Source organism: Delphinus delphis, chromosome 20, assembly GCF_949987515.2.
Source record: "Delphinus delphis chromosome 20, mDelDel1.2, whole genome shotgun sequence".
Taxonomy (NCBI): Eukaryota; Metazoa; Chordata; class Mammalia; order Artiodactyla; family Delphinidae; genus Delphinus; species Delphinus delphis.
The window spans coordinates 1614423-1631358 of record NC_082702.1 but is presented as its reverse complement, the minus strand read 5'-3'; the positions used below and the strand labels follow the sequence as shown (position 1 = coordinate 1631358).

At 44.7% G+C, this 16936-nt stretch overlaps 2 protein-coding genes across 2 annotated transcripts in view; one reads left to right on the top strand and one right to left on the bottom strand.

The window, feature by feature from the left end:
* The window catches only part of LOC132416349 (zinc finger protein 17-like), a 44666-nt gene that overhangs the window by 14819 nt on the left and 12911 nt on the right, over positions 1 to 16936 (top strand). The gene's annotated exons all lie outside the window — the stretch shown is intronic.
* On the bottom strand, positions 5292 to 11047 carry LOC132416342 (zinc finger protein 304-like). The gene is made up of 3 exons (XM_059999681.1): positions 10645 to 11047; positions 9184 to 9310; positions 5292 to 7231 (listed from the first exon to the last, which is right to left on the bottom strand). The coding sequence occupies exons 1-3, from the start codon at positions 10675 to 10677 to the stop codon at positions 5409 to 5411; spliced, it is 1983 nt and encodes a 660-aa protein (XP_059855664.1). The 5' UTR covers positions 10678 to 11047; the 3' UTR covers positions 5292 to 5408.

The window sequence follows — 16936 nt, the reverse complement described above, 5'->3', positions numbered from 1 at the left end:
CCCACTGCAATTGGGTCTTTGAGTTGTGGGGTTTTAGAGGGGAGGAACAAAGAAGCTGGGTTTAATCATCTGGTGACATTTCTTAATCATAGTTTCAGGAATAAGGATGCCTATGATTTATGAGTCTCTTGTCTGGTGGTCCATGACCAGGAAAAATCGACTGTATAGTAATTTAATCATTAAAACAAAAATATTTTTAAACTATAGGAGATTTTCAGACAGACTAGAAAGAATTCCTAATTTCAACAGTTGGGAGTCACAGAGGTGCTGATGTTAAGAGCAGCTGTTTCATGTCATTTTGCCAATGGTGTTAAATGTGAAGGTGGAGACTTAATTCAAAAATAGAACTTGGAATAATTAGCCCTGGGACATCCCTGGTGTTCCAGTGGTAAATAATCCGCCATACAATGCAGGGGATGTGGGTTCGATCCCTGGTCAGGGAACTAAGATCCCGCGTGCCAAAACTACTGAGCCCGTGCGCCTCAACGAAGATCCCACGCGTGCCACAACTGAAGACCTGATGCAGCCAAAAATAAATAAAGTAAATAAATAATAATTTAAAAAAAGAATAATTAGCCCCTTTTGAACTACAAAGCCTGGCAGCTCATATTTACAAGACAGGATCTGAAGAAAACATGTGTCCTTGCAGATCAGCAGGGACTATGGGGCCCACATCCCAACCAACCACCTATTGAAAAGGACACTTGTAAATACTGTCAATAGAAGAGAAACTGGAAAAAAGCATCTCCCATCTTATGAAGAAAAACCAAGTTACTTCAAATAACTCACAGATTTTCCCCATTTCAACAGTAACACTTGGACCATTGACTGAAAAATCACAAGCATTCCTCCTGCTCTGTGATACCATCCCTGTAAATTTAATAGAAAAAGACTTACTAAACTACATGCTGCTAATTATCCTATGGGTAAAAGGAGAAATTACAAGGGAAATTTAAAAAACATAAATATTTTGAACTAGATGAAGATAAAAATGCTACATATAAAAATTGATGTAGGAACTCCCCTGGTGGTGCAGTGGTTAAGACTCCGCACCCCCAATGCAGGGAGCCCAGGTTCGATTCCTGGTCAGGGAACTAGATCTCACATTCATGCCACAACTAAGAGTTCACATGCCACAACTAAGGAGCCCGTGAGCTGCAACTAAGGAGCCTGCCTGTTGCAACTAAGACCTGGTGCAACCAAATAAATAATTAAATATTTTTTAAAAATCCCCAAATCTACAAAGCCATTATCACTCATCTATATAGATATAAAATACATTAACAAAATATCAGAAAACTGTCTCGGCAACATACACAAAGGAGTATACAACGTGATCTGGGGGATTTGTCCCAGGAAATGCAATGTTGGCTTAACATCTGAATATCAATTAATGGAATAAACCATATAATAAAATAAAAGGCAATAAGACCCCCACACACAGCCACACGATTATTATCTCAATAAATGGAAAAAACTGGAATGGAGAGTGTAGAAATAGACGAACACAAATACATTCAAGTGGTTTTTGAAAAGGGAACAAAGGAAAAGGAATGGAGAAAAAAGTCTTTTCAACAAATGGGCTTTAAAAAGTGATCCAGGGACTTCCCTGGTGGCGCAGTGGTTAAGACGCCACCTGCCAATGCAGGGGTCGTGGGGTCAAGCCCTGGTCCAAGAAGATCCCACATGCCACAGTGCAACTAAGCCCATGTGCCATAACTACTGATCCTGCACTCTAGAGCCCGTGAGCCATAACTACTGAGCCTGTGTGTCACAGCTACTGAAGCCAGTGCGCCTACAGCCTATGCTCCACAACAAGAGAAACCACCACAATGAGAAGCCTCCACACTGCAATGAAGAGTAGCCCCCGCTAGCCACAACTAGAGAAAGCCTGCACGCAGCACTGAAGACCTAATGAAGACAAAAATATAAATAAATAAATACATTTATTTAAAAAAAAAGAAAAAAGACTCCATGCTCCCAATGCAGGGGCTCCAGTAGGGGAACATAAAGATAAAGATCTTTATACACATAAAGATCCCACATACCGCAAGTGCGCCTGCGCACTGCAACTAGAGAAGCCTGTACGCCACAGTGAAGACCCAGTGAGCCAAAATAAAATTAATTAATTAAAAAAAAATGCTAAGAGATAGTAAAATAGGTAATAAATTATGTATCCTGTTTATAAAATAAATAAAGAAACAATAAAAAAGTGACCTAGGGAATTCCCTGGTGGTCCAGTGGTTAGGGCTCCATTTCCACTGCAGGGGGCATGGGTTTGATACCTCGTAGGGGAACTAAGATCCCACAAACTGTGCAGCACAGCCAAAAAAAAAGTGATCCAGACACACATCTTATACCTTTTACAAATATTTTCTCAAAACTATAAAACACCTCGAAGATAACATAGGAGACAATGTAAGTTACCTTGGGTTTAGCAATCACTTTTTAGATGCAACACCAAAAACACAATCCATGAAAGAAAAACATAGTAATCTGGACTTGACTAAAATTTAAAATTTCTGCTCTGCAAGACACTGTTAAAAGAATATGAAGAGAGACTTCCCTGGTGGTCCAGTGATAAAGAATCTGCCTTCCAATGCAGGGAACATGGGTTCGATCCCTGGTTGGGGAACTAAGATCCCACATGCCACAGGGCAACTAAGCCTGCATGCCACAGCTGAGCTCACGCACCTCAATGAGAGAGCCCGCGTGCTGCAAACTACAGAGCCCATGCACCCTGGAGCCCGCATGCCACAACTAGACAGAGAAAACCCACATGCCACAACTAGAGAGAAGCCTATGCACCACAACGAAGAATGTGCATGCCACCACAAAGGATCCCACGTGCTGCAACTAAGACCTGATGCAGCCAAAAAAAGCTAGCCATCAAAAGCTTATTAAAAAAAGAAGAATATGAAGATATTCATCATATATTATTAGGGAACTGCAAGTGAAAGCAACAACAATATACTATTACTACACACCTATGTGAATGGCAAAAGTCCAAAACACTGACATCAAATGCTGATGAGGATATGGAGCAACAGGAACACTCACCCACTGCTGGTGGGAGTGCAGAATGACAGCCACTTTGGAAGAGAGTTTCTTACAAAATTAAACATACTCTTACTATATGACCCAGTAAATCATGCTCCTTGGCTTGAACCCAAACAAATTGAAAACTTATACCCACACAAAACCTACACACAATGCATAATGCAGGTTTATTGATAAGTGCCAAAACTTGGAAGCAATCAAGATGCCCCTCAGTCAGTGAGTGGATAAACAAACTGTGGTATAGCCATACAATGGAATGTTATTCAGTAATACCTTATACACAAATCTTCATTGGAGCTTTATTTGTAACAGCCAAAAATTGGAAACAACCTAAACATCCACTAACAGGTGAATAGATAAAAAACAAATGTGGTATATCTATACAATGGAATAATTCTCAACAATACAAACGAACAACTGATACATGCAACAAGATGGATTAATCTCAAAATAGTTATAGTTAGTGAAAAATGCCAGAGTCCCACTTCCCAGAAAGTATATACCATAGGATTCTGTTTATATGAAATACTAGAAAGTGCTTGCTATTACTTGTGAATTGTGAGAAAGGGGGTTAGAAAGGACTGGAAGGAAAGGATTATAAAGGGACACAAGGAATATTTAGGTTGTGTGGGATATCTCCATTATCTTGGTTGTATGGTCTCATCAGTATATACACACATGGTGAAACATAACACGTTTTACACTTTACATATATTCATTTTATTTCATGTCACAATACCTCAATAAAGATGTTAAGAACTCAATGTTCCCCATAAAAATCCGTATTTACCATTCCTCTTGGAAAGTCACATCTGGCAACTGTTCTGGTTCAACCATATCCCTCTCCCCACAATTTAGGGGGATAAGCCCTTCCTCAATATCAGCAAAAACTGGAGAACAATGAAGTCCACATCCACTACTGTCACTAGGAATGTTGGCTGGGTCAGACAAGCCCGATCCCTGGATCTCCCTTTTGTCAGTGCTGGGGTTCCTACCTGTGCCTGTGATGGCCATAACATCAACAGCCAAGGGAGGTACAGAAATCTGCAAACCTTTAGATTATCTACTGTGACAGTCCGTTGGCCACAGAAGACTCAGATATCTGAAGGTCCTTAGAATTTCTGTACCATTCATGCCATACAGCCAAAATCACATGGACATTTACAGATGCCTCCGTTAGAATAGGCACACATCCTCTCACTAGCCACAGTCATCCTCACTCCAGTATCTCAGCGTTTCTATACCAACTATGATTCCCATATTGCCCTAAAAGGCTAAAGACTTCCAGTCAATGATACTTGCCTATGGGATTCTGGACATCAAGGACTGGCTCCTGTACAGGTCCAGGAGACAGAAATCCCTCAAAAGTGATGGGGAATATGGGACATTCCCTAGGAAAAAAGGACCCAATTCATGTTGCTTCCACAAGCACTGGAGATTTCCACACCAACTGTGCCCTCCTCAGAATGAACTCTGGGCTCACAGGAAATCCTGACTTCTAAGCCACAGGATTATGTGCACAAAGCTTTTCAGTCTTTTCTAGCAAGCCTTGGGCAACAATGCAAACTAGGCCAAACTAGACTGAGAGGTATTCTCTGCCATCCTACTGTTCCTTCTGAGGCACATAAAGTTGGTGCCAACAATAGGTGTTCCTCCCTTCAGGCTGGCGAAACCCAATTTTCAATCCATTAGACACAATGAACTGACCTCCCAAGAGTAAAAGCTGCCACAGCAGGCCTTTATCACTGCACAAACCAGAGTAGCATGGGGCAGGGAGTTCCAAAGTTGGGTGACTTGAAAGCAGGATAAATAAGTCACAGCTATCATGTTACAGTCAACATTGTCAAGGAAATCTTGTCTGGTAATCACCAGCAGATTCCAGTTCAGATCCTTTCGGCCAGAGATAGATCATGGTCACTCAGAACCCCGTCATGGGGAAGGAAATGAGGATCTTCAATACACTCAGAACATTCACAATCCCCTAGAGGGATCAGGAGAGACAGCACAGGGCTCCACCTTTCCTGAGCATATTGGAGTAACTGACAGACACTGTGGAAACTTAACACCAATGAGATGGCTTCCACCACAGGCACTGGCAGTGATATAACTGTCAAGAGCCCTGGACAGTTGAGGAAGTGCAATGCACCTCATGAGAGCTTCTCACCTATGTGGTACTTATCGGGAATCTCCCCAGGGTGGATGTACGATTGTACAAGGTTGACCTGCTGGCTCCCTCACAAAGGGCACTCACAGAGCTCTTCTCTGGTGTGAGTCCTAATACCTTGAACAAGGATACAGCACATTTTCTGCATTCATAAGGCCTTTCTCTAGCGTGAACCTTCTGGCTGCTAAACAAGTGTAACAGATGCAGCTAAAGGGCCACCAAAGATGTTGCATTCATGAGGCCCTTCACCAGTGTGAACTTTCTGGTGCCGAACAAGATGGGAGTTTCTGCTATAGGCTTTCCCACATTCACTGCACATGTAAGGCTTCTCTCCAGTGTGAACCCTCTGGTGAAGGATGAGGCTAGAGTTGCGGCTAAAGAATTTCCCACATTCACTGCACTCATAAGGCCTCGCTCCAGTGTGGACTTTATTGTGCTGAACAAGGTGGGAGCTACTAATGTAGGCTTTCCCACATTCACTACACACATAAGGCCTTACCCCACTGTGAACCCTCTGGTGTAGAATGAGGCTGGAGTTGTGGCTAAAGCATTTCCCACATTCACTGCACTCAAAAGGCTTCGCTCCAGTGTGAATTCTCTGATGCACAATGAGGTTGTAGCTATGGCTAAAGAATTTTCCACATTCACTACACTCATAAGGCCTTTCTCCGGTGTGGATTTTCTGGTGCTGTACTAGCGTGTCTTTACGGCTGAAGGCCTTTCCACACTTGCTGCACTCATAAGGCCTTGCTCCAGTGTGAATTATCTGGTGCTGAACAAGTGTGTCTTTGCAGCCAAAAGCCTTCCCACATTTGCCACACACATAAGACCTTGCTCCTGTGTGGACTCTCCTATGTTTAATGAGGCTGGAGTTATGGCTAAAGAATTTTCCACATTCTATGCACTCGTAAGGCCTTGCCCCAGTGTGAATTCTCCAGTGCTCAATAAGGTGAGAGCTTTGGCTAAAGAATTTCCCACATTCACCGCACTCATAAGGCCTTTCTCCAGTGTGAACTCTCTGGTGCTGCACAAGGTGGGAGCTTCTGCTGTAGGCTTTTCCACATTCACTGCAGTCATAAGACCTTTCTCCAGTGTGAACTCTCTGGTGCTGAACAAGCGTGTTTTTGCGGCTAAAAGCTTTTCCACATTCGCCGCACTCATAAGGCCTTTCTCCAGTGTGAATTCTTTGGTGCTGAACAAGGTGGGAGCTTCTGCTGTAAGCTTTTCCACATTCACTGCATGTATACTGTCGTTTTCCAGTGTGAAATTTCTGGTGGGTTTTTAGGTGAGATAGGTGAATGAAGGACTTTCTACACTCCTTACACACATGTGAAATTTCTCCACTATGAATTTTATTGTGATGAGTAAGAGCCGAATTCTCCTTGGACAGATCTCCACATGGTAGGCACCTAAAAGCTCGCACTTCAGCCTGAGTTATCTGGTTGTCATGGAGAGTGAAGGTGTTCAGGAAGGCTTTCCCATTGTCACTGCAATTAAGAAGCATCAGTTCGTCACGGTCTCCCTGGTGTCGCCCGAGTCTGGAGCTTTGTGGAAAGGGCTCCATGAACTCAGCCCTTCTGCATGGACTCATTCCATTGTGAGTACTTTGGTGCTGGAAGAGGCCAGAGCTATCTGGCAAGTCCATCCCTTCCTCCCTGCAAGTAAAAGGTCTCCCTAACATGTGGACAGCACAGCTCTTCACAAGTAAGGCCCCATCATCATCCCTTCTGATGGGATTCTTCCCACTATATTGCTTCTGAGGCTGATAAAAGTTTTCACTGAACAGGAATCCTTGCCCACAGGGGTCACATGTGTACTGTTTCTGTGCAGGGCATGATCTCTGGTGTTCAGCCAGGTGCAAAATGTCTTTCAAGAGTGGGTCACATATCTCACATGGGTGGGCTTTCTGGATAAATGGACATGACTCAGGAGTCCTGACCTCTGATACTCCTACAAGAATGCTCTGCTCAGAAGGGGCCTCCTCATTGTCTGATTCACACCAACAACCTGAAAGCAAAGAAATGCTAGTGAAGGACATGTTGACTTTGGTGGGAAGCAGCAACTCCATCACATAGGTATGTGTGACACACCAATGAATGAGTCCACTGGCTTTTGGCAAGATGAGGGAGCCAGGATCAGGGTGAGTAAGCATCCATTGTCAGTCCTGGGCCTCTAAACGTCACAGTATGGAGGAACTCTAACGCTGGGTTAAGACACAGTGATGGTGGACAGTACCAGAAGTAGAGGCAAGGTCTCCAACTCACTCCTCTACAAAAGGGTTTCAGCAGGGCCTCAGCTGCTGGTGTCAGGTGAGCTCTGTGCAGAAGGCTGCGTCCAAGCCCAGGAAAATCTGATTGCAAGTAAGTAGCTGGTTCTTAAGGACTACATACGGATATGTGCACAACTCATGACACATTATAGTAGCCAATGTTGCAGAGCAATGTGGACGGAGAAGAGGAGAATGAGTGAGAGACACAGAGGCCAGAGAGGTGGGGAAACAACAAAGGGATGGAAGACAGAAGAGAAACGTCAAGTGCCAAGAATGGGGAAGGAAAGGGAGAAGTGAGGTACTGCTATGTGCCTTGGCAAGAAAACACTGGTGAACACAAAGCAGGTTCAGTATGATGTGAACTCAGCCCTAAGATGGCTCTCTTTCAGCTCCCATGCAGCAGGGCAAGGCCCTCTATGGCCTCTCTCACTATGGCTGGAGTCAGGGCTCCCTGTCAGGCACCCGGGGCTTCCTGCCCCTCTCCACCTGGGCAACTACATGGGATCCGGAAGATGGAGGTTGTAAAAAAAACAAAACAAAACATAGGGGAAACTAACACAACATTATGAATCAACTATACTGCAAGAAAAAACAAAACAAAACATAGAGCAGATGAGTGACCTAGACAGACCCATCCCACAAAAAATAGAAAATGTTAAAAAAAAAAAAAGACAAAAAAACCCGAAGGAGGATTCAGCGGAACATCCCTGTGTCTTCCACAAGCAGTGACCATGTCAGTACCTACAATTCCTGGCATAGTCATGCACCAGGAAATCTCAGCCAGAAGATGGGGGCAGAACATGGACACAGAGGCATTATGGACATGGAAGTGCCCAAGCCAGACAGAATCTGTGAAGCAGAGTGAAAGAGCCCTGAACTCCTAACCCGATGCTGAAAGGCTTTGGGCATAGGTGTCGGGACTGCTCAGCAAGGGAGGGGACACCACACACGGCCCAGCCTTGGCACCCACAGCACCTACTCTGGGAAACAAAGAAGGGAAGGAGAATAGTCACTGATCTGGCTGGACTGAAAGAGCTGCCCCAAGGGAAGTGGGGAGAAAGCAAACCCCAAGGACACTGGAGTGGGCATGAGGGCCTGTGGAAGGCAGCCTCTCCGATGGCCCCCAAGAATGCCTACCTCCCAGTATTCCTGCCCCTGTGTAGGCTGCTTCCCTTGACCATAGGCTGGACTGATTGACACATTTCTAAGGAACAGAACAGGGCAAAAATGATGGGATCATTTTCTACAGGTCAGGTTAGAAAAAGACCAGCCATCATCCTGGACGTTCTCTCTTGCACACTTGCTCAGAGAAGGCACTTTCCATGTTATGAGGTGCACTACAGAAAGGCCACCATGACAAGGAACCGAGGGAGGCCTCTGACCAACAGCCAGTGAGGAACTAACGCTCACAGTTCAACAAGCCGCAAGAAATTACATCTTGGAAACACAAAACATGAGTGAGTTTGTAAGTGGATTCTTCCCGAGAATGGCCTTCAGATGAGAACACAGGTTTGGCTGACAGCTTGACTGAAACCTCATGAGAGACCCTGAGCCAAAAGCACCCAGGTAAGCTGTGACGAGCGAGGTTCCTGGTACACTGAAAGTTACATAACGCATTTTAATTGTTTTACATCACTAACTTTTGGAGTAATTTGCCATGTACCAATAGATAACTGAAACAGGGACTTACCCAGCGAGGCCACAAGTGCAAAGTTCTCCAGCATCACATCACGGTACAGGAGTCTCTGAACTTCCTCAAGGAGCTCCCACTCCTCCCGGGAGAAGTACACAAGTACATCCTCAAAGGTCACACAGCCCTGCCACAAAGGGGACAGTTGAGCTCACACACAACAGGAGTCCCCAGTCTACCCATTAACCTACCCACCCCCTTGTCCCTATCCTCCCCAGCTGCCCAATTCAGAGGCGATACTAGACCTTAACACCACTATTGCCTTCTCTCTCCTGTCTCTCTGATCGCTGTGTGCAGCCCAGAACAGAACCAGGCATCTGAGCAGTTATATTAATATATTATGGAAGCTATGGGCCTTGCATGAGGGGCACCAAACACTCTCCGGCTGGCATCCTCCAGAACATGCCTCCCAGACACAACTTTGAGGTCATCAGTCCACACTGCTCCCAACATGTACATCACTCTGAACCACATTCGTCATATCGGGACCACAACCCATTAACACTGACAACCTTCTGATCCACACCATATGCACCTCCAAGGCAACCTCCACTCCTGAAGTCACTCTGCATACAGTATCCAGGAAGTACTCATATGTCTTTATGACAGGCACCACTGCCACCCAGGTGCCTAAGGACTCCCAACTCAACCTTACCTCCAAGCATTTACACATGCTGTTCCTGGGTCTAATACACTCTTCCAGTCCTCATCCTATTGGCTGCAAGAAGCAGGAACCTCTTCATATAACTCTCGATCTAAATTTAGGATACTGAGCTAGAAAGGACCCCTCCGTTAAAGCTCCCAGACTCAAGTGCAGGGGACAGGGCAGGTGAAGAGTCCCAGAATCTCACTATGTCTCATCAGAAAATCTCCAACGACCCTAGTTTTAAAACATATACAAAATCCATACACCTCTCTAACCTCCACTGCCACCACTCTGGTCCACCCACCATCAACACTCACCTGGACTGTTGCAGTAGACTCCATCCTGGTCTCCCTGCCCACCCTCAGGCTTCCCCAATCTTTCCACTCTGCTACAAGAGGAAGCCTGTTAACACCTATGTCAGATCACTTCCCTTCTCTGTTACACACCTTCCATGGCTCCCGCCACCACCAGAAAAGAGGCCCAGCTCCTCAGGCTGCCATTCTAGGCCTGATTCCTGACTGCCTGCTCTCTATTCTCACCAAACATAACATAAACCTGTGGTTTCCTGAACACTCCTAATTCATTCTCACCTCCAAGTGTTCGTACCAGTTGGCTCCTGGGCCTTGGAAGCCATTTCACGCCTCACCCCATCAACACTGGGAAAGGGAACCTCGCCACATGTCCACCGTCAAGGACCGCCCTTCACCGCCTTTATACTCAAGAGAAGGGAGCGATGAAGGCGAAGTGCTGAAAGCTCTAGAACACACCATCCCCTACACCTGAAGCGGTGAGGGCTTGAGGGACCCTCCACTCACCTGAGCTCGGTCCATAAGCGCCGCGGCCGCCATTGGATCCTCTGAGCAGAACCGGGTCGAGAAACTGGCGACTGGAGCGGGCTCTGCGGAAGCAGCCGAACCCCCACCCCACACTGGGCGGAGTGGCCTCGGGACGACTATCGCACTCAGAGCCTCAGGCTCCCCCTTGTAAAAAGGCGCTCAGGCTCAGGGTGCCGCCTCCGGAAGCGGACGAAGACGGAGGGCGGGTGCGAAGGCCTCGGAAAGAGCGCAGCCCCGGCCAGCACCTCCGCGCAAGGCGGCCCGTAACACGACGGGGACCATGGATCCTAACAACGACGCGGAGGGAGATCCTATCCTTTCTACTGTCCTTCCCTGTTCGCTTCCGAAGAGCCGCATGGAAGGCGGACCCCAGCAAGGCCTCCCAGCCAACCTCCTCAGCCACTCCCGACAGCCTTGGCGCAAGCAGACGACGTCACGGCCGCGACACCGGAAGTCCCGCCTCTGCCGGCAAGGGCGGCAGGAAACGCCCATCTTCCGGACTGTCATTGGCGCAGCGCGGATGCGCCGGGCACAGACTTCTGGGTAAAGGAGTTTGTGTCCTCATACCAACTTTCCGGCTCTCCACGACAGCGGTGCGGAGTCTTGTGGAGGGAGAAAGATCGGGGAGGAATTTGGTCGCGGAGGGCCAGAACCCCTCTTAAAGGCGACGCGTCCAGATTTCCGTGGTCACCTGTGACAACGCCGCGTCCTCCGCCGTCTCCAGCAGGTGGAGCATTCTTTCATCCTGGGAGAACTGCTTCACCTCTCTTGAGTTTTGGGGACTGAGATTTAAATTGAACAATGAATATCCCTCTCTCGTGCAGTCTTCGTTTAAAAACATGAAATGTACCTCTAATTCGTTCATACCCAAATTGGGTCAGCATCACTGTGAACTTACTAATAATGCAAGTTCTCGGATCCAACCTACACGTTCTGACACAGAAACCCCCCCGGGTGGGAGCTCTCATTAAAAGTCATGAGCACCGCCTTCCCCCAAAGTTCAACTAAAATGGGAATATACTACAGCCTACCTCATGGGAAGTGAAATGAAAAGTGCTTACCACAAGGCCTGGTGCTAAATACACACAAGCTATTATTGTTATTCATCATCTCCACAAGATTCTCACACATACGGCTATAGGAGGATATCAGAGGCTCCTCTTCGCAGAATCACTGATTATGTTTTTTAAAATATAAAATACAATCATTCCCTGAGTCAGCAAGTAGCATTATAGGCAATGGTTAAAATTTTTGCATAAAGCACACCTGTATACCTTTAGTTTAACTTTTTTTTTAACTTTAGCTGCAGGAAGTTTTCATAAACTACAGGTAACTCTATTGTCAAAGTGATAAATTTTTACAGGACATATTATTCAAAACTTAGAACTATCAAAACTAATTCTCCTTAGGCTTAAGTGGACAGTGGAATTAGTATAGTTTCATATTATGGTTTATTTCATAAGATGATGTCATATTTCATGTCTAATTCACAAGAACAAAGGCTCAAACTCCTCCTGCCTTCCCATTGAACTCTGAGAGCAGGGAAATCCAGGCATAAATGCATGATCATGAGATGGCCCAACCTGATATCTAGTGCCTCAGGGTCACCAGGTATGGTCCTCCTTCTCATGAAGATATTATCTTCCCATCACCTGGACCTGCAGCTCCCAAAGGAGCAATCAGTAACTCCTGGGGAGGTGTGAAAACTGGAACCAGTGAGACCCAAAGAGGCAACCCCAAGAAGGAGCATAAATGAGAAGATAAATCAAAGAAATATTTTACACGATCGCTCCTGCCCATTTCAATTGGCCAAAATTCACTTGCATGGTCCCAAATTAAGTAAGGGAAGCTGGGACATGCCTGTCCTCTTCGGTGTCCAGAAGGAGAAAACAGTTTTGGTGAACACCTAGTGACTTTCTAGCACAATCCATTGATTTGATCACCAGATGCCCACTTTATTATTCATTCTCTACATTCTACACTCTTTTTATTTATTTATTTTTATTTTTTGTGTGTGTGTTTGTTGTTTTTACATTCTACACTTTTATATCCTCACTGAAGTGATATCCAAAACTCTATGCATTCACTGACTGCATTGCAAAGTTAGTATCTCTACGTGATGTCTTCTGCAACATACATGTACCTCCACTCACATTCAATATAAAGTTATGTGTCAGGGACACAGTGGAAGGACATAATGAAACCGTTGGAAGAAATAACCGCCATCAGGTTTCTGTATGCAACAAATGTATCTTTGAAGAAAGTAAGTAAAATATGACTATTTGAGACCAAAGGTGAGAAATTTAATGAAAAAAAATAACCAACACGAATACTTTAAAAACTATGTTTAAGGTTGGAAGAAAGTGATCCCAGGTGAGTGGTCTGCGATGATAAAAGGAATGAGAATCTGGGAGGGGGTGCATTTGTGTATGAATACAACCACTCATTATCTGTATAAAACATTAATATTTCATTTTTGGAGACAGAATGATGGAATTACCTTGCATATCCTCAATAGCACATAAGCTGAGATGAGCAAATTAATGTTTAAATCTCTTATATTTTCCAGAAAAAGATCAAAGATGTTAATAATGCTACACTACGTGTTAAATACATTGTCACTTTTCAGCTTAAACACTAATAAACAGAATCAGAATATATACACTGCAAATCTGAAGAGGGAAAAATTGAAATGTAAAGAAATATTCAATAGAAACTTTAAAAAAAGAAGTGTATAGATCAACTGAGGCAAAGAAAAGCACACCCACAGAAGATGTATTTAAACACAACTATATCAGCTATCACATGAAACGAGTATGAAGTAAATGCTTACATTAGCAGTCAATACTTTTTGATATTAAAAATATCCAACAAGGCTTCCCTGGTGATGCAGTGGTTGAGAGTCGGCCTGCCGATGTGGCGGATGCAGGTTCGTGCCCCTGTCCAGGAGGATCCCACATGCCGCGGAGCGGCTGGGCCCGTGGGCCATGGCCACTGTGCCTGCGCGTCCGGAGCCTGTGCTCCGCAGCGGGAGAGGCCACAACAGTGAGAGGCCCGCGTACCACAAAAAGAAAAAAAAAAGAATACATGAAACAGTTACTGATCTAAACACTAAATGAACCGACATCCCTCAAATTATGTGTGTAGGTAGGCAGTTAATGAACATGTTGAATTAGTTAAATTTATCCAAACACTTAATAATTGGTCTGCATGCTAATATACCTTTAAGTATTTCCTTATGATGAAAAATTTTATGTATCACATTCAGACTAGTCAGTCCTAAGCTATTCCCCTTATTCTCCACATTTTTACTGGGAAAAACCCAATAAAGGCTCTGGTCTAGGTCTCCCCTTGCGCCTGCTTCTGCCTCCTGCTCAAATCTGGTGCTTCCTCACATGGCCCTGTTTGGCATAGTGTTCACTGTACACTTGAGAAATAGAAATCATAGAAATCTTTTTCAACAATACTGACCTCTCCATGTGCTCATTTACTCATTTACGTCCATAAATTCAAATCTGGTGGGTACAATGGTTCATACACTTACCTCTTCAGGATCTTCAGTTCATCCATGTTAGGATGTAGAGAATAAGGGGAATAGCTTATGATCGACCAGTCTGAATAATTCAGGTGGATTTTACAGCTTCAGAGCTGTCCCTAGCTGTCTGGTATCTGGCCCTGGGTTGAGTTAGGGCAGGGGATATATTGACTTGGTGTATGAGAGTTAGATAAGGAGGTGGTTCAGACCATGGGCTCTGAATGATAGGGAGAGACATAAACACATTTGGCTTTTAGTTTGGCCCTAGGATTGATGGATGGAGACTAGACAAATACAGAATGGAAGGAAATACAGCACACAAAGCTGCTCATGGTGTGAACTAACCCATTTTTTACAGGACCTTGTGGTCTTTGAGGACGTGGTCATATATTTCTCCCAGGAGGAGTGGGGACTCCTTGATGAGGCTCAGAGGCTCCTGTACCGTCATGTGATGCTACAGAACATTGCACCTTCGTCTTCCATAGGTAAGGCCCTCTCACTCACCCCAGCATCCTGGGCTGGGCTCTGTTCTTCCCCATTTTCCCAGGGGCACCTCTGACCTTCCCACAGTGAGACCATGGGTACTGCTTTCTTTCGTGGTTTCCTGGCATGTGTGTTGTTGGTGCCAGGGGTGGACTCTGTGCAATGTAGTCCTTCTCTCCCAGAAGTCCCATCCCTGCTGCTCTCGGGTCTTGTAAGACAGGGCTCAGGAGTCAGAACTCTTGAAGTTTGTCTGAAAGATCCCACCAGACTTGCATGTCCCTGGTTGGGTGACTCTGTCTAGAGGCATGGAACCTCGGTGTCCCAGGCCTTCCCCTGCCTTTTGCTGACAGTCTTTGGAGCCTGCCTATGCCAGGAAGTTCAGGCATTGACCTGGTCACTACTTGTGGGGACCACAGGGCTGTTTCTTTAAAGAACCTCCTTTGATATCCTTGTAATTTTGTTTTATTTTATTTTGTCTTATTTATCTACAAAGTTTCGCTGTTATTGTTGAAGTACAGTTGATTTACAATGTTGTGTTAATTACTGCTGTACAGCAAAGTGGTTCAGCTATACATATATGTACATTTTTTTCTTTACACTCTTTTCCATTATAGTTTATCATAAGATATTGAATATATTTCTCTGTGCTATGTAGTAGGACCTTGTTGTTTATACATTTTATATATAAAAACTTATGTCTGCTAACCCCAACCTCCCAATCTAACCCTTCCTCATCTCCCTTCCCATTGACAACCACCAGTCTGTTGTCTATGAATGAGTCTGTTACTGTCTTATAGATATGTTCATTTGTGTCATATTTTAGATTCCACATATAAGTGACATAATATGGTATTTGTATTCCTCTTTCTGACTTACTTCACTTAGTATAATCATCACTGGTTCCATCCATGTTGCTGGAAATGGCATTATTTTGTTCTTTTTTATGGCTGAGTAGTATTCCATTGTATAAATATACCACTTCTTCTTTATGCATTCCTCTGTTGATGGACATTTAGGTTGTTTCCATGTCTTGGCTATTGTAAATAGTGCTGCTGTGAACATAGGGGTGCATGCATCTTTTTAAATTATAGTTTTGCTGGGATATATGCCCAGGAGTGGGATTGCTGGATCCTATGGTAATTCTATTTTTAGTTTTCTGAGGAGCCTCTATACTGTTTTCCACAGTGGCTGCACCAACTCACATTCTCACCAACAGTGTAAAAGAGTTCCCTTTTCTCCATACCCTCTCCGCATTTGTTATTTGTAGATTTTTAATGATGGCCTTTCTGACTGGTGTGAGGTGGTACCTCATTGAGTTTTGATTTGCGTTTCTCTACTAATTAATGATGTTGAGCATCTTTTAATGTGCCTATTTGCCATCTGTATTTCTTCTTTGGAGAAATGCCTATTTAGGTCTTCTGCCCATTTTTGGATTGGGTTGTTTGGTTTTTTTAATTGTTGAGTTGTATGGCTGTTTGTGTATTTTGGAAATTAAGCCCTTGTCGGTCACATAGTTGGGAAGTATTTACTCCCATTCTGTAAGTTGTCTTTTCGTTTTCTTTATGGCTTTCTTCGCTGTACAAAAGCTTGTAAGTTTGATTAGGTCCCATTTGTTTATTTTTGTTTTTATTTCTATTGCCTTGGGAGACTGACCTAAGAAAACATTGATATGATTTATCTCAGAGAATGTTTTGCCTATGTTCTCTTCTAGGAGTTTTATAGAGTCATGTCTTATGTTTAAGTCTTTAAGCCAATTGAGTTTATTTTTGTGTATGGTGAGAGGATGTGTTCTAAATTTTTTATGCGTTTATCAGCATCTCTCTTATTCCAGGTTGTCGGCACAGTGCCCAGGATGAGGAGGCCCTTTCAGAGCAAGATGATGTTGTTAGAGAGTCACAGGTTAAGACTCCAAAGCTAGATCCATCCATCCAGAAGTCTCATTCTTGTGAGATATGTGGCCTACTCTTGAAACACATTTTGCACCTGGCTGAGCACCATGGGACACACCCCAAGCAAGAGGTGTACACGTGTGTGTCAAGTCTTTCCCAGCACTAAAAGGAGCTGAGTCGAGGGCTTCCCTGGTGGCGCAGTGGTTGAGAGTCCGCCTGCCGATGCAGGGGACACGGGTTCGTGCCCTGGTCCGGGAAGATCCCAGATGCCGCGGAGCGGCTGGGCCCGTGAGCCATGGCTGCTTAGCCTGCGCATCCGGAGCCTATGCTCCGCAACGGGAGAGGCCACAACGGTGAGAGGCCC